Source organism: Dreissena polymorpha, chromosome 1 (assembly GCF_020536995.1).
Source record: "Dreissena polymorpha isolate Duluth1 chromosome 1, UMN_Dpol_1.0, whole genome shotgun sequence".
In the NCBI taxonomy this organism is placed as follows: domain Eukaryota; kingdom Metazoa; phylum Mollusca; class Bivalvia; order Myida; family Dreissenidae; genus Dreissena; species Dreissena polymorpha.
Window position 1 is genome coordinate 188,066,027 of NC_068355.1, and position 21,911 is coordinate 188,087,937.

The 21,911-nt window shown below is 34.1% G+C and overlaps 2 protein-coding genes across 3 annotated transcripts in view; both read right to left on the reverse strand.

Annotated features, from left to right (window-relative positions):
• LOC127864285 (uncharacterized) overlaps positions 1-21,911 on the reverse strand; it is a 502,833-nt gene that overhangs the window by 101,404 nt on the left and 379,518 nt on the right. The gene's annotated exons all lie outside the window — the stretch shown is intronic.
• Positions 823-21,911, reverse strand: part of LOC127864289 (uncharacterized) — a 32,070-nt gene continuing 10,981 nt past the window's right edge. Inside the window, exons 2-6 of the mRNA XM_052403967.1 lie at positions 8,913-9,029; positions 7,956-8,282; positions 5,190-5,256; positions 4,864-4,932; positions 823-1,559 (exon numbers count right to left, since the gene is read on the reverse strand). Coding sequence (XP_052259927.1) covers positions 1,420-1,559; positions 4,864-4,932; positions 5,190-5,256; positions 7,956-8,090 — 411 coding nt within the window. The 5' untranslated portion in view covers positions 8,091-8,282; positions 8,913-9,029 and the 3' untranslated portion in view covers positions 823-1,419. The remainder of the gene's footprint in view (positions 1,560-4,863; positions 4,933-5,189; positions 5,257-7,955; positions 8,283-8,912; positions 9,030-21,911) is intronic.

The following is a 21,911-nucleotide window of genomic DNA, read 5'->3' on the forward strand; positions in this document are numbered from 1 at the left end:
CATGAAATAAGAACTTTAACATTTTTACATTCAAGGTCACAGTGACCTTGACCTTCAAATGAATGACCTTGAAATGTCCAGTGGTTACTTACTAGTTCTGGCCAACCTTCATGTCAAGTTTCAAGACTCTAGGTCCAAGCATACCAAAGTTATAACAACTTTAACATTTTTACATTCAAGGTCACAGTGACCTTGACCTTCAAATGAATGACCTTGAAATGTCCAGTGGTTACTTACTAGTTCTGGCCAACCTTCATGTCAAGTTTCAAGACTCTAGGTCCAAGCATACCAAAGTTATAACAACTTTAACATTTTTATATTGAAGGTCACAGTGACCTTCACCTTCAAATGAATGACCTTGAAATGACCAGTGGTCATCTGTTAATCCTGGCCAACCTTCATGTCAAGTTTGAAGACTCTAGGTCCAAGCATACCAAAGTTATACCATGAAATAAGAACTTTAACATTTTTACATTCAAGGTCACAGTGACCTTGACCTTCAAATGAATGACCTTGAAATGACCAGTGGTTACTAACTAGTTATGGCCAACCTTCATGTCAAGTTTCAAGACTCTAGGTCCAAGCATACCAAAGTTATAAGAACTTTAACATTTTTTATATTGAAGGTCACAGTGACCTTGACCTTCAAATGAATGACCTTGAAATGACCAGTGGTCATCTGTTAATCCTGGCCAACCTTCATGTCAAGTTTGAAGACTCTAGGTCCAAGCATACCAAAGTTATACCATGAAATAAGAACTTTAACATTTTCGAGCACGCCGCCACCCCGCCCGCCCGCCCGCCCCCCCGCCCGCCCGACAACATCAATCTATAAGCCGAGATTTTTTCGAAAAAAATCCGGCTAAAAAATTATCACCCTTTAAAGCGTATTACATCCCTTAATATAAGTCACAGGCCAGTATCTTCCTAAAAATCATCAGTTTGGAACAATTGTACAGTTCATCCGAAGATCATTCTGGTGGACTCACCAAAATCAACTTAATATCTTTAAGTGCTGCCTAAAAATTCCTCTTGAAAACAATATGATAGAGAGACAGATGGAAAGAAGGACAGACAATGCAACTGCTTTATGCCACCCTACCTGGGGGCATAAAAATAGTTATTGTTATAAGTACACCAATATATACATATGCTTAGATCACATGTGATTTTGTTTTAAAGTAAAATATTCTATAACCATATATCATAACACACCCAAGAGTTTTTTTTTATTGCACATAAAAAATTATCAGTTTTCAAAAACTTTCATAAAAAAATGTCTTTAAACAAGACTATGTCCAACAAAAATAAAATCTTCAGTACACCAAAAGAACCCGTGGTTATGTCAACCCCATGTGTTCTTCTAAGAACAATCTTAACAGCGATTTCAAAAACATCAATAGCAGTTCTAAAAACACTTCAAGCAGACAAAAAAACATACAATACAAAAGCAATAATATTAACAAAACAGTTGAACATATCCATCCAAATTTTAAACCAAATGTGCTTTTTGCTGCCATCATGCACCAGCACTACGATTGTCTTTTGAACAGTCACATCTAAAACAAAAATATATTAATGTACACTTTCATTAACTTGTGCCCTTATAGGTCTTATTTGTAGTATGTTTAAAGTCTCCTTTGGGTTATGTATATACCGTAATTTATTTTAAAAATGTTTTTTCCTTATGAACAAACAATATAACTATTAGCAGAAAAGTATGGTCATTTGCATTTAATTAATTTAGTACTTTTGGATTTGGTAAAGATAATAGAGACATATATATAAAGTTTTTCCAATAGGTTTCAATAATTAAGTTGCAATATGTATACCTGTATATAGATTGTCGCCATATTTAATAGAAGCAAGAGGGCCAAGATGGCCCTAGTTCGCTCACCTGAGAGGAGTCGGTTCATTCAATCTTTACACAATGTCAAACTTGACCTAGATATTGTCCAGACAAACATCCTGGTAAAGTTTCATCATAATTTCATCTGCGAGTCATGATCAATGTACCAATGAAGTTTCATGATCCTCAGGCATAAGCATTCTTGAGTTATCATCCAGAAACCATTTTTCTAAGTTGAGTCACCATGACCTTAACAGCCATTGTTTGAATATGTTTATTGGCACTGTGACTTAGACCTTTGACCTAGTGACCTGATAATCAATACGGGTCATCTGCGAGTCATGATCAATATTATACCTTTAAAGTTTCATGAACCTAGGCATAAGCGTTTTTGGGTTATCATCCAGAAACCATTTTACTATTTCAGGTCACCGTGACCTTGACTTTTGACCTAGTGACCTGAAAATCAATAGGGGTCATCTGCGAGTCATGATCAATGTATCTATGAAGTTTCATGATCCTAGGCTTAAGCGTTCTTGAGTTATCGTCCGGAAACCATTTAACTGCTTTGGGTCACCGTGACCTTGACCTTTGACCTAGTGACCTGAAAATAAATAGGGGTCATCTGCGAGTCATGATCAATGTATCTATGAAGTTTCATGATCCTAGGCATAAGCGTTCTTGAGTTATCATCAGGCAACCATTTTACTTTTTCGGGTCATCATGACCTTGACCTTTGATCTAGTGACCTGAAAATCAATAGGGGTCATCTGCGAGTCATGATCAATGTACCTATGAAATTTCATGATCCTTGGCATAAGCGCTCTTGAGTTATCATCCGGAAACCATCTGGTGGACAGACGGACCGACATGAGCAAAACAATATACCCCCTCTTCTTCGAAAGTGGGGGGGGGGATAATGAGAAAACTGCCGCCCTCCCAGCAGCCATGTTATTCAACTGAACGGAACCATTTTTGAACTCAACTCTCGTATCAAGAAAACAAATGTTCTGAGCAAATTTCATGAAAATTGTGACTTCTACTGTGTTCACATGTTTTCACTATATACATATAGAGAAAAATGCCCCGCCCACTGGCGGCCATGTTTTTTCACCGATCCCGACCATTTTCAAAGTCGTCCGAGACATCTATAAAACCAATGTTTTGACCAACTTTCATAATGATTGGGCAAAAATTGTTCCTTCAGAGTGTTTACAGGGTTTCTCTATAGCCAAATAGGGAAAACTGCCACTATATACATAAAGAGAACAAGATGTGTTTGTGAAACACAATGTCCCCCTATATGATGTTTGATCTTGAAGGATGACCTTGACCTTGTGAAGGATTACCTTGACCTTTCAACACTCAAAATGTGCAGCTCCATGAGATACACATGCATGCCAAATACCAAGTTGCTATCTTCAATATTGCAAAAGTATTCATAAAATAAGCGATTTGGGCCACATATATTTGACCTCTGACCTTGAAGGATGACCTTGACCTTTCACCACTCAAAATGTGCAGCTCCATGAGATGCACATGCATGCCAAATATCAAGTTGCTATCTTCAATATTGCAAAAGTATTTATAAAATAAGCGATTTGGGCCACATATATTTGACCTCTGACCTTGAAGGATGACCTTGACCTTGACCTTTCACCACTCAAAATGTGCAGCTCCATGAGATACACATGCATGCCAAATATCAAGTTGCTATCTTCAATATTGCAAAAGTATTCATAAAATGAGCGATTTTTGCCACATATATTTGACCTCTGACCTTGAAGGATGACCTTGACCTTGACCTTTCACCACTCAAAATGTGCAGCTTCATGAGATACACATGCATGCCAAATATGAAGTTGCTATCTTCAATATAGCAAAAGTTATTGCAAAATGTTAAAGTTGGCGCAAACAGACAGACCAACAGACAGACCAATGTACAGACCAACGTACAGACCAACAGACAGGGCAAAAACAATATGCCCCCAACTACTATAGTGGGGGAGATAAAAATGCCCCGCCCACTGGCGGCCATGTTTTTTCACAGATCTCGACCATTTTCAAACTTGTCCGAGACATCAATTGAACAAATGTTTTGACCAACTTTCATGAGGATTGGGCAAAAATTGTGACTTCTAGAGTGTTTACAAGGTTTCTCTATAGCCAAATAAGGAAAACTGCCCCGCCCACTGGCGGCCATGTTTTTCAACAGATCGGAACCACTTTTGAACTCAACCAAGATATTATTAAGACAAACATTTTGACAAAGTTACATGAAGATTGGGCATGAAATGTGACTTCTACAGTGTTTACAAGGTTTTTCTTTTTTTTGACCTAGTGACCTAGTTTTTGACCCGGCACAACCCAGTTTTGAACTCGGCCGAGATTTCACTGGGACAAAGCTTCTGACCAAGTTTCATGAAATTGGAACAAGAAATGTGGCCTCTAGATTGTTTACGAGAAAATGTTAACGGATGGACGGATGGACATACGACAGACAAAGACCGGTCATAAAAACAATTAAGCTCAACACACATTTCTAAATTGAAAGCCATACACTTTGAATAATTAAGTCTCTGACCTTGAAATAAAACACATGTTAATCAATACAGATAGATGCAATTTGAAAGTGTGCAAAATTGTCATTAAATCTAAAGCCTAGTTAGCAAGTAATTTATAATTTTTCAAATGGTTCCGCTTTTAAAACCAAAAGTAGGATTTCTGTACGTATACGTCCATTTCCACAAACGTGATTTTTTTTTTAGTTTAAAAGCTCAAAAAAGAAGGATTTCTACAGTGTTACCACCAGATATATTCTAATTGGCATACATAAAATATGTTTTTTATTTATACTTAAATTTATATATATGTCAAACAAGTTGTGTGGCTTTAAATGTGGTTAATAAGTCGTTTTCTTTTTCTTCAAGGTAAATAAAAGTAATTATTGTTGCTGATTTTATGTTTGAACAAGATTTTCTAATTAAAACAGCACTTATAATTTAAAGACAAACCTGAATGTCGTCGCCTTGAATGAGATGTCTTTATCTTGCCCTGGTCGTGTCTTCCTGCATTTGTATCAACTGAAGGTAAGGTAAGCATATCATGAGAGCCATAATCCTCTTAAATCAAACAGCTGCTGATGACCCCTTCACTATGATAGGCTTGATAGCCAATTATTTGCTAAACAAACAATATAGACCAAAACATGTTTTATGTTTCACAATGAGGACACTGAAGTTGACAATTAATCCTTACAATGAAAGTTATTGAATAATTTTACAACTTTGTCTACATGTATGTTGTCATTTTTTTCAAAACAGTATGTATACAGATATACCTTTTTGTTTCTTAGATATCCTTGGTCCCAAACCTTCTTCTGCTGCATGGCGACTTTTTAGCTGCACCTTAAAATAAATAGTGCATAGTTTAATAAATTGTGTCCTTAAATAAAAATGCTATCATAAGCAAAACTCATGACTAAGACGGTCTGTGCTAAAAAGATTGAGCTAGAAACAGGACTATAGATACTTGATCTGGTCAATTTCTGAAATTGCCACTTATGTACCAGTATTGATGTACTTTAATTTTTAAATCCTTGTAACGGCAATGCCTAAAACTTGTTCAGTCTTTGAAAAAACATGAACTTTTAAATTATGTTAAACAACACCTGTCTCCATCGGAAGATATATGCCGCTGAAAAATGCTTTTTCAAAACCTAAACGCAGATTTTAAAACCTAAACGCGAACCCTACGTTGAAGGTCAAGGTCAAAGGGGTCATAATTTGTGTGCTTCTGGAAAAGCCTTGAAAATATACACATGCATACCAAATATGAATGTTACATCTGAAGGTACATAGAAGTTATGAGCATTTTTGAAACCTAAACACAAAAGAGTGACAGACATACAGACGGACAGACAGAGGGAAAGACAGACGGGCAACTGACAGTGAGACTGCTATATATGCCACCATACCACGGCATAAAAACAAGTCACAAACTTTTTGATATTGTAAAAAAGTTTGTGGCCAAGTCACGCAATTCCAAAATTTTGCAACAATTAAGTCGCAGAGTTCTCAAAATTGTAAATAACTGCCATTCTTGAATAAGGAAAAGATCCAAGCTGTACAAAAACTGTATTCTAAAAAATTCTGGAGCATTCTGCTTAAGGCTTAAAAAGATGTTCCATTTAAAAGTATGACAAGGTTGGACAGAGGTTGATAAACATACTTGAAGGCAATACGGAAAGGCAATTTACTCATAAAAACAATAATTTTCTCAATTTTACCATTGGATTCATTTAAGGAAAATATAGTATTATACCATTCTATTAACTTTTACAATTTTATTGTCAAACTAATAATAGACAAAAATGAGATAACCATCTAAATAAAAAATGACCCTAAAAACTTTCTTTTTGTAAAGGACAGGCCTGTTTAACACAGTGTCACCATCTTTAATGAACCCAGAACAACATGTATACATTAAGAAAAGTTTCATAAGGCAATAACTCTTTCTATTGGGACACTTGTTCTATTGCGTATCGAGACATCAGTTCCTCAGGACATTTATTATTATTAAACCTCACTTTTATTCACAATGCTAAACTCCCATAGGTCATTGTGACATAGAAATACTGTCAGACCCAGCGGAAAAAATATTACTGTCCAAAAAGTACTGTATCCTGCTGCCTTGGCAATCACGTGCCACCAGCGGGAAAAATTGACTGTACAAAAAATACTGTATCCCGCTGCCTTAGCAACCACGTGCGGAATGTTCGAAAATTTCACTGTCCCATTTGCGCATGCGCAGTACGCAGTTTTGCCTTTCCGCTGTAAACAGACGACAAAATGGCAAGCAAACGTTTTTCAACGATAAGCGAGGAGGATTTGAAGTCATTGGATCATGACAAGGACTCTAAAAACACTAAACGTGTAGTTAAGCATGGTATGAACTTGTTCAACAAATTTCTTTGTTCCAATCACATGGATCTTGGTGATCTCGTCGAAAATCCAGCGGAACTGAACAACCAGTTACGCGTTTTCTATGCATCTGTACGTCAGAAAAACGGCGAGGAACTAAAGAAAAAATCGCTGGACAGTCTGAAGTATGGAATTTCCAAGCATCTCTTAAGCATGTATAACATTAATTTGGAAGACCAGCAATTTTCATCAAGTAATGAAACCTGCTAGTCAAAAATTAAGCAGCTTAAGTGAAGTGGACATGGGAGTGTCGATCACAAACCTGTTATATCTGACAGCGATCTGGAAAAATTAAATGACAACAGTGTACCGTTTAATATTAACACTCCGTGTGGTCTTCAAAACAGGGTGTGATTTTTTTTAATGTACAACCTTCTGAGGAGTGGTCAAGAGAATTTACGGTCCATGACGAAGTCAACATTTGCTATAGCAACTGATTCAACCGGGAGAGAGTTCATACACCAGGTCATCGCAGAATCAACAAAAAATCACGGGTAAGTTAAATTAAAAAAATATACATATATAATGTCAACCTTTCAAATGGTTGTAATTTTACTAACAGCTGGCAGTTGCTGCAAAAAATTCAACGATAAAAGGTGGCTTTTAATTTGTTTGACAGAGGAAAAAACCCATAAATTTACATGGAATTTTAGTGGTGAAACGCATAATCGTTTAGCAAATATATGTTTTCGGTTTCAGGCAATTTTAACCCTTTGCATGCTAGGAAATTTGTCATCTGCTAAAATGTTGTCTGCTTAAATGTCGTCTGCTGGTGTTCAAAAATTTTCTTCGATTTTTTCAAAGAATACTATCAGAATAGCAAACAGTTTGGATCCTGATGAGACGCCACTTTCTGTTATGGTCCAGACAAACTTTTGGTTTAAAACACACTAAGTGACCCCATGACCTAGTTTTTGACCTGGCATGATCCATATTTAAACTTGACATAGACATCATCTAGATACAACTTGTGACCAAGTTTGGTGAAGATCCGATGAAATTTCGGGACAGACCGACAGACAGACCGACGAAGTGACTCCTATATAAGAAATGGGGGTATAATCATCTATCATCAAATTCATGTACAGAGTTTTTTTATCAAAACTATATTTCAATATACTCACGAATGGCAGACGATTTTCTTTTTCCAGAAGTTCTCTTACTTCTGGTACTAAGCCAGCACCTTTTGGAATTGTGGTCTCAATCGGCTGCTTAGGTAGAAGCGGAAGGGGAAATTCACTAGCATCTTCGTTTACCATTACTGTTTCATAAAAATCTTTGCATTTTTTGTAGTTTTCTTGCTTGAGAAGCAGCCTTATGGCATCGATATTTTGAAGAAAAAAATCTATTTCGATCTTCGAAGAATCAGAAGCCACAATTTCTGGTACTCCTTCAGGAACTTTTTGTAGGAAATGTCCATCATGTAGAGTCCAGGGCTGATGTTGGAGTCCCTTATAAAAAAAAATAACGATGCCGTCAACATTAACAAATCTATAATGGAGTGGCCGAGTTACGTGTTGAGCTACATTGAGATTTGGTTCTAACCATTTTTTTACATCAAATATTTTCATCACTCTTTCAGCACTTTGAAAAATTTTCAGTAAGTCTTCAAAGCTTCCGCATCTTTGGAACCTACCGTCATTGAAATCATGCTAAATTGTGAATCGATGTCTTAATGAGTTTGGCCAACAATCAAAAAGGACATGTGAACCTTAACAATATAATTATATATTGTAGAGTAAGAGACATAAGATATTTAGCCATGAATTTGAGAATGTACATTGCCTACATGTTGCTCTTTTATTGGTTTAAAAAATGTCTCATAATAAGATCTTGTGTCCATTTATCAAAGCCGTGTTCATTTTTAGTCTGTTAACAATTACCAGACAATTACGTTTTGAGAAGTAGTTTCATCAAATTTTGTGGACATTCAGACTGACAGACTGATGCACAAGCTGACATGAATAACAGAGGATTTACAGATTATTTACCTCCAATCAACAGTAGAAGACCACACACTTGTAATTCAAAATGATTTTAATAAACTGTATGATCGATAGTGAAAGACATAATTCATGTACCTCATTGAAAATCCTTTCTGCAACCAGCGATTGTAGAAATGAAAACACATATCGGTTTTTGTTTTCTCGCCAACAGTTGTCTGCTTGAATGTACAGTATTGGTGGGAGAAAATTGTTCTGAAAAACAACAGCAAATATCATGATTTTTATTCATATTGACAATCTTTTTCAATATCATTGATGAAAACAATGCTTTTATCCTTTTATGGTGAAAATTGCTATTAAAAATATAGTGACATTTATATTGCCGTTAGTACCTATTAGCAGGGGTGTGATTTTAGAACCATCAGACTCTTGAAAGGAAAAAGCCCTTTTCCCCTTACATGGTTAAACAAAATGCTTCATTTATATAGATCCAAAAAAGTTAATAATATTTGTTTTTAATAATGAGTGTGACATTGAAAGGGGGGAACTCAGATGAAAGGGGGCAAAAAAAACACTCTGGATTAGATAAAATAACAAAATTCAATTGTTTGAGGCATAACAGGATTTTTTTAACATTCTAAATAACTATTAGTTTAAAATACTTCGTTAATTATATCATCTCGCCTACCATCAAATTATGAGTAACTGCAGGTGTATCACACCTGACATTTTATATTTTCATCAACAACAAGGCTGTTTAATTATCACTTAAAACATGTTTACCTAATTTTTCTATTATGTCTTATGTTCTTATTGAGTTATGTCATTTGTATCGGACAGAGAGATGAATTGAGGGATGAACAGAAAGATTTTACAGGCAGTCAATCAGCTAATATATAGCCAAGTTGAAGATATTTTTATCTCGTTTATTCAGCATTTGTTGAGTAATTACACAGCAAGTTTTGTTTGATCAGGGTTGCCACCAACCAGATGAAATAAAATTCCCTGACTTTTTACTGACTTTTCCCTGACCATATCTTGGTTGTCACTGACTAATTTCGCGACATATTCAGCCTCCTCCATCCCATACAGCTGACCAAATCCACACATTTTATGTTTATTTTATTCTTTAACATAAAATATTTAACAAATAACAAAGCAGTACTACTTGTACACTCCATATATCAAAAAGTTATACATGTAAAACCACCACATAACATGATTAATCAATAATATGCATATTCTAAGTAGAAAAAGGGCCATAATTTTACCAAAATGCTTGATACAGTTGTATGCTCTTGTTTATAGATTGGGGTCATGTTGGTAAAGAAGTATGCAACATATGAAAGCAATATGTCAAGGGAAATAGAAATATTTAAGGTGGTACACAAACTTTAACATACATTTATCAATAATATGCATATTGCAAGTCAAAAAAGGGCCATAATTCTTACAAAATGCTTGATACAGCTGTCTGCTCTTGTTTATACATTGGGGTCATAATGGTTAAGATGTATGCAAAATAAAAGCAAAATGTCAAGGGACATAGAAAATATTTGAGGTGGTATGCAAATTTTAACATAGATTTATAAATAATATGCATATTCTAAGTAGAAAAAGGGCCATTTTTGTAACAAAATGCTTGATACAGTTGTCTGCTCTTGTTTATAGATTGGGGTCATGTTGGTTAACAAGTATGCAAAATATAAAAGCAATATCTCAAGGGACATAGAAAATATTTGAAGTGGTACGCAAACTTAACATAATTATATTTATCAATAATATGCATATTATATGTGAAAAAAGGGCCATAATTTGTACAAAATGCTTGATACAGTTGTCTGCTCTTGTTTATAGATTGGGGTCATGTTGATAAAGAAATATGCAAAATATGAAAGCAATATGTCAAGGGACATAGAAAATATTTGAGGTGGTACGCAAACTTTAACATAGATTTATCAATAATATGCATATTCTAAGTAGACAAAGGGCCATAATTCTTAAAAAAATCTTGAATACAGTTGTCTGCTCTTGTTTATAGATTGGGGTCATGTTGGTAAAAAAGTATGCAAAATATAAAAGCAATATGTTAAGGGACATAGAAAAAATTTGAGGTGGTATGCAAACTTTAACGTAGATTTATCAATATAATGCATATTCTAAATAGAAAAAGGGCCATAATTCTAACAAAATCGTTGATACAGTTGTCTGCTGTTGTTTAAAGATTGGGGTTAATGTTGGTAAAAAAGTATGCAAAATATAAAAGCAATATGTCAAGGGACATAGAAAGTATTTGAGGTGGTACGCCCACTTTAACATAGATTTATCAATTAAATGCATATTCTGAGTGAAAAAAGGGCCATTATTCTTATAAAATGCTTGATACAGTTGTCTGCTCTTGTTTATAGATTTGGTTCATGTTGATTGAGAAATATGCAAATATAAAAGCAAAATGTCATGGGACATAGAAAATATTTGAGGTGGTATGAAACCTTCAACATAGATTTATCAATAATATGCATATTCCAAGTCAAAAAAGGGCCATAATTCTTACAAAATCCTTGAAACAGTTGTATGCTCTTGTTTATATATTGGGATTCTGTTGGTAAAGAAGTATGCAAAATATAACAGCAATATGTCAAGGGACATAGAAAATATTTGAGCTGGTACAAAAATTTAACACATATTTCTCAATAATATGCATATTGTGTGTGAAAAAAGGGTCATAATTCAAATAAAAAGCTTGATACAGTTGGCTGCTCTTGTTTATAGAATGGGGTCATGTTGGTAAACAAGTATGCAAAATACAAAAGCAAAATATCAAGGGACATATAAATTATTTGAGGTGGTATGCACAGTTTAACATAGATTTATCAATAATATGCATATTCTAAGTAGACAAAGGGCCATAATTCTTACAAAATGATTGATACAGTTGTATGCTCTTGTTTATAGATTGGGGTCATGTTGGTTAAGAAGTATGCAAAATATAACAGCAATATGTCAAAGGACATAGAAAATATTTGAGGTGGTATGCAAACTTTAACATAGATTTATCAATTATATGCGTATTCTAAGTGAAAAAAGGGCCATAATTCTTACAAAATGCTTGATACAGTTGTCTGCTCTTGTTTATAGCTTGGGGTCATGTTGGTAAAAAAATATGCAAAATATAACAGCAATATGTCAAGGGACATAGAAAAAATTTGAGGTGGTATGCAAACTTTAATATAGATTTATCAATAATATGCATTTTCTAAGTGGGAAAAGGGCCATAATTCTTACAAAATGCTTGATGCAGTTGGCTGCTCTTGTTTAAAGATTGGGGTCATGTTGGTTAAGAAGTATGCAAAATATAAAAGCAATATGTCAAGGGACATAGAAAATATTTGAGGTGGTATGCAAATGTTAACATAGATTTATCAATAACATGCATATTCTAAGAAGAAAAAGGGCCATATTCTTACAAAATCCTTGATACAGTTGTCTGCTCTTGTTTATATATTGGGGTCATGTTGGTAAAGAAGTATTCAAAATATAAAAGCAATATGTCAAGGGACATAAAAAATATTTGAGGTGGCACGCAAACTTTAACATAGATTTATCAATAATATGCATATTCTAAGTAGAAAAAGGGCCATACTTCTTATAAAACGCTTGATACAGTTGTCTGCTCTTGTTTAAAGATTGGGGTCATGTGTGTAAACAAGTACGCAAAATATAAAAGCAAGATGTAAAGGGACATAGAAAATATTTGAGGTGGTACGCAAACTTTAACATAGATTTATCAATAATATGCATATTTAAGTGGAAAAAGGGCCATAATTCTTACAAAATGCTTGATACAGTTGTCTGCTCTTGTTTAAAGATTGGGGTCATGTTGGATAAGAAGTATGCAAAATATAAAAGCAATATGTCAAGGGACATAGAAAATATTTGAGGTGGAACGCAAACTTTAACATAGATTTATCAATAATATGCATATTCTAAGTAGAAAAAGGGCCATAATTCTTACAAAACGCTTGATACAGTTGTCTGCTCTTGTTTAAAGATTGGGGTCATGTTGGTTAAGAAGTATGCAAAATATAAAAGCAATAAGTCAAGGGACATAAAAAATATTTGAGGTGGTAAGCAGACTTTAACATAGATTTATCAATAATATGCATATTCTAAATAGAAAAAGGGCAATAAATCTTACAAAATCCTTGATACAGTTGTCTGCTGTTGTTTATAGATTGGGGTCTTGTTGGTAAAGAAGTATGCAAAATATGAAAGCAATATGTCGAGGGACATAGAAAATATTGAGGAGGTACGCAAAGTTAAACATAGAGTTATCAATATATAATAATACGCATATTCTAAGTAGAAAAAGGGCCATTATTATAACCAAATTCTTGATACAGTTGTCTGCTCTTGTTTATAGATTGGGGGTATGTTGGTAAAGAAGTATGCACAATATAAAAGCAAAATGTCAAGGGATATAAAAAATATTTGAGCTGGTATGCAAACTTTAACATAGATTTATCAATTATATGCATATTTGAAGTGAAAAAAGGGCCATAATTCTTACAAAATGCTTGATACAGTTGTCTGCTCGTGTTTATAGATTGGGGTCATGTTGGTTAAAAAAATATGCAAAATATAACAGCAATATGTCAAGGGACATAAAAAATCTTTGAGGTGGTATGCAAACTTTAACATAGATTTATCAATGCATATTCTAAATAGAAAAAGGGCCATAATTTTAACAAAATCCTTGATACAGTTGTCTGCTGTTGTTTAAAGATTGGGGTCATGTTGGTTAAGAAGTATGCCAAATATGAAAGCAATATGTCAAGGGACATAGAAAATATTTTAGGTGGTACGCAAAGTTAAACATAGATTTATCAATAATATCAGTGCTCCAGATAACATGCGTAAAGGCGTAAAAAGGAATTAAATTTCTTAAATAATGATTTAGATTTAAAATCTTTGCGTTAAGTTACGCATTGAAAAAATAAAACACGAATTCAAAATTTTCGAACGTGCGTAAAACTTCCAGTAGCAAATTATATACGGTAAACATTTCATCCCGGTTCTGACTCGTCTAGGCGCTCAATTAAAACTACAACTATAAGTTAACGTCACTCAAGCGTTTGCTGTGAGGAAGAGCCACACCTAAGAACGGTCAAAAGGCCAAACGGTCTCGATTCTGTTCTCCTAGTATTGCAGGCGAGTCATTACTGTTTATTGTACCTTTTTAATTTCCCTTATCGTAATTTTTATACACAAGTAATATACTGTATACCTATCCAAAATGTCATTAAAATTAAATGTTAAATATAGTTTTTGACATGACTTTAATGGCGACCAAAAGGCCATTATGACCTAAGCCGAAGTGTCAGTGACCCATTCTATACATAGATGGTGACGTCACTTCGTTATTGTCACCTCTATGCTAAGACGCATCACATTCCCCTGATTTGGGGATTTGTGCTCACGCCAAAAAAGTTCTGCGTAGGAATGAATATTTTTCTATAATAAGAAAAACGGTGTTAAATATGTGTTTAAAATGGAATTTTGTTTAAAGAAATGTTATTTAGTATGTTTAAATGCGATTTTGTATCTCAATTAAGACTGCTAGCGATTTTCAGAAGCACGATTACTTGACTTACTTTCGCTTTTACTTTTCACTTGTAAAGGAAGTGCTACCCACAATTCCTTGCGCGTTAGTACACAGGTCAGTAAGACCGGTGTGTACACAATGGTTAGTGACCGTTTTACATAGAAATCAAAATGGCCGACCGAAGCGTGGAAGGCAAAAAAGCCATTTCAGTGTCAAAAGTCCACGCTGCATGCATTCTTTCAATTAGATTCAAATACCCAAAGCATGGTTTCGTCAATAATTGATGAATTTATAAGCTCTTGCGTAAATGACTCAATTTTTTGATGTGTCAAAAACAATGAATAAACAATTATTTTGTAATATATTGTTAAGAATTAATTTTATAAATACACGTAAAATAAGAATTAAGTTTTAAAATAGGGAGTAAATAAGAATTAGACCCAAATTTTATCGAGCTCTGAATAATATGCATATACTAAGTAGCAAAAGGGCCATTATTATTACAATATCCTTGACACAGTTGTCTGCTCTTGATTATAGATTGGGGTCATGTTGGTAAAGAAGTATGCAAAATATGAAACAATATCTCAAGGGACAAAGAAAATATTTAAAGTGGTACACAAACTTTAACATAGATTTATCAATAATATGCATATTCTAAGTGAAAAAAGGGCCATAATTCTAACAATATGCTTGATACAGTTGTCTGCACTTGTTTATAGATTGGGTTCATGTGTGTTAACAAGTATGCAAAATATGAAAGCAAAATGTAAAGGGACATAGAAAATATTTGAGGTGGTACGCAAACTTTAACATAGATTTATCAATAATATGCATATTCTAAGTGAAAAAAAGAGCCATACTTCTTACAAAATGCTTGATGCAGTTGTCTGCTCTTGTTTTAAGATTGAGGTCATGTTGGTTAAGAAGTATGCAAAATATAAAAGCAATATGTCAAGGGATATAGAAAATATTTGAGGTGGTATGCAGACTTTAACATGGATTTATCAATAATATGCATATTCTAAGAAGAAAAAGGGCCATAATTCTTACAAAATCCTTGATACAGTTGTCTGCTCTTGTTTAAAGATTTGGGTCATGTTGGCAAAGAAGTATGCAAAATATAAAAGCAAAATGTCAAGGGACATAGAAAATATTTGAGGTGGTACGCAAACTTTAACATATATTTATCAATAATATGCATATTCTAAGTAGAAAAAGAGCCATAATTCTTACAAAATGCTTGATACAGTTGTCTGCTCTTGTTTATAGATTGGGGTCATGTGTGTAAACGAGTATTCACAATTTAAAAGCAAGATGTAAAGAAACATAGAAAATATTTGAGATGGTGCGCAAACTTTAACATAGATTTATCAATAATATGCATATACTAAGTGGAAAAAGGGCCACAATTCTTACAAAATGCTTGATAAAGTTGTCTGCTCTTGTTTATAGATTGGGGTCATGTTGGTAAAGAAGTATGCAAAATAAAAAAGCAATATGTCAAGGGACATAAAAAATATTTGATGTGGTATGCAGACTTTAACAAAGAGTTATCAATAATATGCATATTTTAAGAAGAAAAAGGGCCATAATTCTTACAAAATCCTTGATACAGTTGTCTGCTCTTGTTTATAGATTGGGGTCATGTTGGTTAAAAAGGATGCAAAATATAAAAGCAAAATGTCAAGGGACATAGAAAATATTTGAGGTGGTACGCAAACTTTAACATAGATTTATCAATAATATGCATATTCTAAGTAGAAAAAGGGCCATAATTCTTACAAAATCATTGATACAGTTGTCTGCTCTTGTTTATAGATTGGGGTCATGTTGGTTAAGAAGTATGCAAAATATTAAAGCAATATGTTGAGGGACATAGAAAATATTTGAGGTGGTACGCAAAGTTAAACATAGAGTTATCAATAATACGCATATTCTAAGTAGAAAAAGGGCCATTATTTTTACCAAATCCTTGATACAGCTGTCTGCTCTTGTTTATAGATTGGGGTTATGTTAGCATAGAAGTATGCAAAATATAAAAGCAATATGTCCAGGGACATAAACAAAATATGAGGTGGTATGCAAACTTTACCATAGATTTATAAATAATATGCATATTCTAAGTAGAAAAAGGGCCATAATTCTAACAAAATCCTTGATAAAATTGTCTGCTCTTGTTTATAGATTTGGGTCATGTTGGGAAAGTTGTTCATATTCAATAAGGTCAGGGTAATATAGTCATATAGTCATATTCTAATTGAAAGAGAACCATATTTGAAACATATTGATCGCTAATGTTTTAAAAAGGTTGTACTTTATAGTCTGAGTTGAGATATATTTTCCACTATCTCTTGAACATTTGTAAAGACATAAAACAAACTAATTAGATTTTATTTCATGTTTGATAGCAATAGCTTGGGTTGGATGGTTGGGCTATCCTTCAAAAATAAAGGAAATCAATATTTGTGGATTTTTTTTTTCCGTGTTTCAAAGAAAAAAACAATAGATGTACATTATGTATTTGTCAGAAACACAATGCCGCCTATTTCACCACTTTGAAGCCATATATTTGACCTTTGATCTTGAAAGATGACCTTAATCTTTCTTGTGCAGCTCCATGAGATACACATGCATGCCAAATATCAAGTTGCTATCTTCAATATTGCAAAAGTTATGACCAAGATTAAAGTTTTGTGACAGACACACACACACAGGCAGAATGACAGACAGGCCAAAAACAATTGACCCCCAGCATTCAATCCAGGGACATACTAATTCTTTGACCTTTAAATGTTATCAGAAAGCAAACATGATACCAAATACCACAAAACAAAAAAACATTTCTAATGGTTCTTTTATCCAAAAACGTTTTAAAATTCTTGGTTCCATACCAAGAGGCACAGCGTGGTATGCAAACTCTCAATAAATCTAGGAAGAAACTGAGACACCATCAGCAAAGAATGACATCTTGCATAGACAGGAGACTAATTCAGCCCATCAATCACGTGTCTCTACTACAAAACATTGAAGTGTCTAAAATTGCACTTAAATTAAATTAAGACCTCATTGTTTGTCTCATAAGATGAGTAAGGTTTAACACTGCTTCATGAGAATGCTGGATAGATTGACCATGTTTTCAAGTGCAGGCTAGTGGTCTATAAACTAAACCATTTCAAATTGTATACAAATAAAGCATTTTAAGAAACGTAAGCATCAGATTGATAACAAGTACAGTTAAAATACTTCTGTTTTTTTTAAATCCACATATGGTGCCCAGATCTTATACACATTATTATAGATTAGTTTAGATCATAAACTAATAATTACGCGCCTTAACATATAAAAAAAATGTTTGAATGTATGTGTTCACAGTTGAGAAATCATCTTAGGTATAAACCCTTTACCATTATCACTTAGAAACACACTAGGATGCATTAGAAAATCAAATTGAATTAAAGAACGTTATTTACTAGAAAATAGTTTTAAAGGCTTTATTTCCAACCATAAGATAATGATGAGGAGCAGCAAACAGCATAAAACCTGACCAGTCGACTGCGAGTTACTTGTGGGCTGCTTTGGTTTGATACTGTTTGCACATAGCCATTATTTTTCGTAAATGCCTTCGGCTTCACATGTATACAATAGCATAATGTTCGGAGTCGTTCGAACTAATCGATTAATTCGCCAGTACAACGAGAAAATCGAGTCTACCCGAAGTACTCCCAATCGAGTACACCGGAAGCACTAAGCACATTTTTCATTTTATGTTCTGGCGTTCGACGAACAAGGTGAGACAAAATAAACAATTTGTACATCAATATATTGTGGAGCCAACTGAGGACGTAGTCCCAGTTTATATTAGCATTGATTAATCTCAGTGTTATAGTGTTTTTGCCAATTTATTGACATTTAAAGTTGGGAAAATGGGCTCTAAACGAGACGAAGTTTCGTTGCATCCAGAGGAGTCGGAGGACTCGTTTTATGGTTTCTCTGATGAAGAAACGTTTAATGAGAAACTAAATGCAAAAGAAAAGGCCACTCCGAAGGAGAAAGCGCAAATTAGTTCTAAAGACAAAAGTAATTCTAAAGACAAAACAAGTAAAAGTAATGTTTCGAAAGTAACAAAAAAGAAGCAATCTGGTTCAGATAAGAATAACAATGAACTTTCAGTTTCACAAGTAGGTTGTAATAAGCAGACACCTGCATTGGATTTGTCTAAACTATCAGAAAATGACATAAAGAGTCTTAGAGAGTTACTTGGTATTCCTAGTACAGAACCACAATATGCTGATGATGATGACATTACATCTCTGTTTGGAACTTCTCTTGAAAATTTACCAAGAATGACAATCGAAGTAGATGCAGATCAGATTTCTGACACTGATGATGTAATAAAACAAAGAAAACGTACTAACATTGACATGTCTTGTGCACTATTTGATGATGATGAGGCTGAATGTGACACTTGGGAATTGCCCCGTCTTAAAGCCCCAGATAAGGGCAAACCAATATCACCATCTTTGGCGAAAGTAATAAATGTTGCTTGCACAACACAGTGTGAAACAGATTCTTTAATTTCAAAGTACTCTGTTCCTGAGAATTGTGAAATGGCTTGCCCTCCATTGGTTAATAATGAAATATGGAAAATTCTGAATAAACGCACTCAGACGCAAGATAGAAGCATTGTACAAACCCAAAATTTGGTAGCCTCGGGTATGACACCCATTATCCGTCTGGCAGAGGTATTAAAGCCTCAAATTATGGCGAATCAAGAAGCAAAAACTTTACTGTGTGATGCACTCACTTTAATGGGTCAGGTGCAATTCAACCTTTCTATAAGAAGAAGGTATATGATAAGACCAGCTTTAAAACGGAAATATTATCCACTTTGTAACATTTCTCAACAGATTACAAATAAGCTTTTTGGTGATGAAGTGTCAAAAGAAATCAAAGCTTGTGACTCCGTGTCCTATATTGGACGAAATGACAATTTTGTGAGAGGTCGAGGGCCCGGTAGATACCCTAGAAGAGGGGGTTTCAGAGGAAGTTATGTTCAGGGCGGTTATGAGGATCCGTACCCAAACAGATACCAGCCGTACCCCTACAGGGGCCAGTATAGATCTGGTAGTCGAACATATGGTAGAGGGTTCAAGAGGTCAGCCAATGCGGTTGCTACACCTCCAAATCCACACCGAAACGAGTAGATGTGGACATTAAGGTATGTAAAATTGGAGGTCTGAAATATAATTTACATGCTTGGAGAAAAATTACACAAGATCAATGGGTTCTTGATGCAGTGTCTGGTTACTGTTTTCATTTTGACATACAACCATGTCAACATAAAATTCCAAAAGAAATTCCATTTGAAAAAGAACATTGGCAAATTGTAGATCTAGAGATCAAAACTCTTTTGAGCAAAAAAGCTATTATTAACTCTGTTCATGAAAACGAAGAGTTCATATCAACTATTTTTATAGTACCGAAACCTAATGAAAAGTTTCGTCCTGTGATTAATTTGAAGTATTTGAATGCATTTGTACATTATGATCATTTTAAACAGGAGACATTCAAAGTTGTACTTGATCTTTTGCAGAAAAATGATTACTTGACCTCCATCGATTTACAAGATGCTTATTTTTCGGTCCCAATTCACAAAGATTTTCAAAAATTTCTTAAGTTCCAATGGAATGATAAATTGTACAAGTTTGTATGCCTTCCATTTGGTTTGAAATCTGCTCCATTTATTTTTACGAAGATTTTAAAACCTGTTTTTGCATGGTTGAGACATAGAAACATAAGATGTTCCTATTATATTGATGATTCCATTATTATGAATCAAAATAGATTGGTTTGCAAAGAAAACACAAAAGTTACCCAGAACACATTAGAAGAACTGGGTTTTTTGGTAAATTTGAATAAGTCTGTAATGGAACCAGTGCAAATATTGGTATTTTTTGGTTTTATAATTGATACGGTTGAGTTTAAAATATTTCTTACAGAGGAAAAAATCAACAAAATATTGCAAAAAGCAAAGATTTTAATTGACAAAAAGTTTGTTATTGTCCGAGATTTGGCTTCTTTTATAGGGTCAATTATTAACGCTTTTTATGCAGTGCTAGAGGCCCCGTTACATTACAGGCAATTGGAAAGAAATAAATTATTGGGTTTAGGACACATGATGAATTTTGATAACAAAGTGTTACTGAGTAATGATAGTATAAAGGAGCTTCAATGGTGGCAAACTAATCTGGTAAAGAAAAATGGGAAACTTATTAGGCAAGGAGAAGTTAATTTTGTGTGTAGAACTGATGCAAGCCTTTTAGGTTGGGGCGCTATTGATTTGATCACAAGTAGTCATGCCAATGGAAGATGGAACATGGATGAATCATTGTATCCAATAAATTACTTGGAAATGTTGGCAATTTTTTATGGATTGCAATCCTTTTATAATGAAGAAAGTGGAGTTCATATTCAAGTTCAGTCTGACAATGTAGCAGCTGTTTCATATATTAATGATATGGGTGGAATTGCCTCTTTAAGTATGGACAGATTATCTGGTGATATTTGGCAATGGTGTTTAGTGAGAGACATATTTCTTTCAGCAGTTTACATACCTGGTTCAAGTAATACTGCTGACTATTATTCTAGAAATTTTTCTGAAAATACAGAATGGACTATTAAGTCAGATATTTTTCAGAGAGTTTGTAAACAATTATTTTACCCTAATATTGACTTGTTTGCTTCAAGATTAAATAAACAAATTGATCGTTTTGTATCATGGTACCCTGAACCTGGGTCCTTTCATAATGATGCATTCTCATTAAATTGGAGAGAATTGGAACCATACATATTTCCTCCTTTTAATTTGATTGCAAAGGTGCTAAATAAGGTGAAAGAAGACAGAGTTAAAAAGGCACTCTTAATTTTTCCATATTGGACGGCACAGTCATGGTTTCCAGTTTTATTAGAATGTTTGACTGATATTCCTGTAAGTTTGCCGAGACATAAAGACTTGCTGTTTCTCCCTCACAGCGGGGAGCTGCACCCGTTAGGGAAGAGGTTGAAGATCTTCGCAGCCATCATATCATCCAAGAGATGTCAACAAGAAAGATTCCATCTGCAGCTTCAATCCTCATTACATCTTCTTGGTCAAAAGGAACTAGACAGCAGTACAAATATGCGTGGCAGAATTGGGTGCTTTGGAACGGTATCAGGTTTGGCAATCCCTTTCAGACGACTGAAATAGTTGTGTTGACATATTTGTGTTATTTATTCCAGATAGGAAAATCATATTCAGTCATTAATTTGCATAAAGCAATGCTTTTACAGACTTTACCATTGATGGGAAATACATGGTGTGTTAACTGTAATTTAATTACAAGGTTTATGAAGGGAGTGTTTATGAATATGCCTCCAAAACCATGCAAGGTATAATTTTACTTGGGATGTAACTCCTGTTTTGAAATTTCTTTCTTCATTATTTCCTTTGGAAAGTTTATCATTGAAATTATTGACTTTTAAAGTGG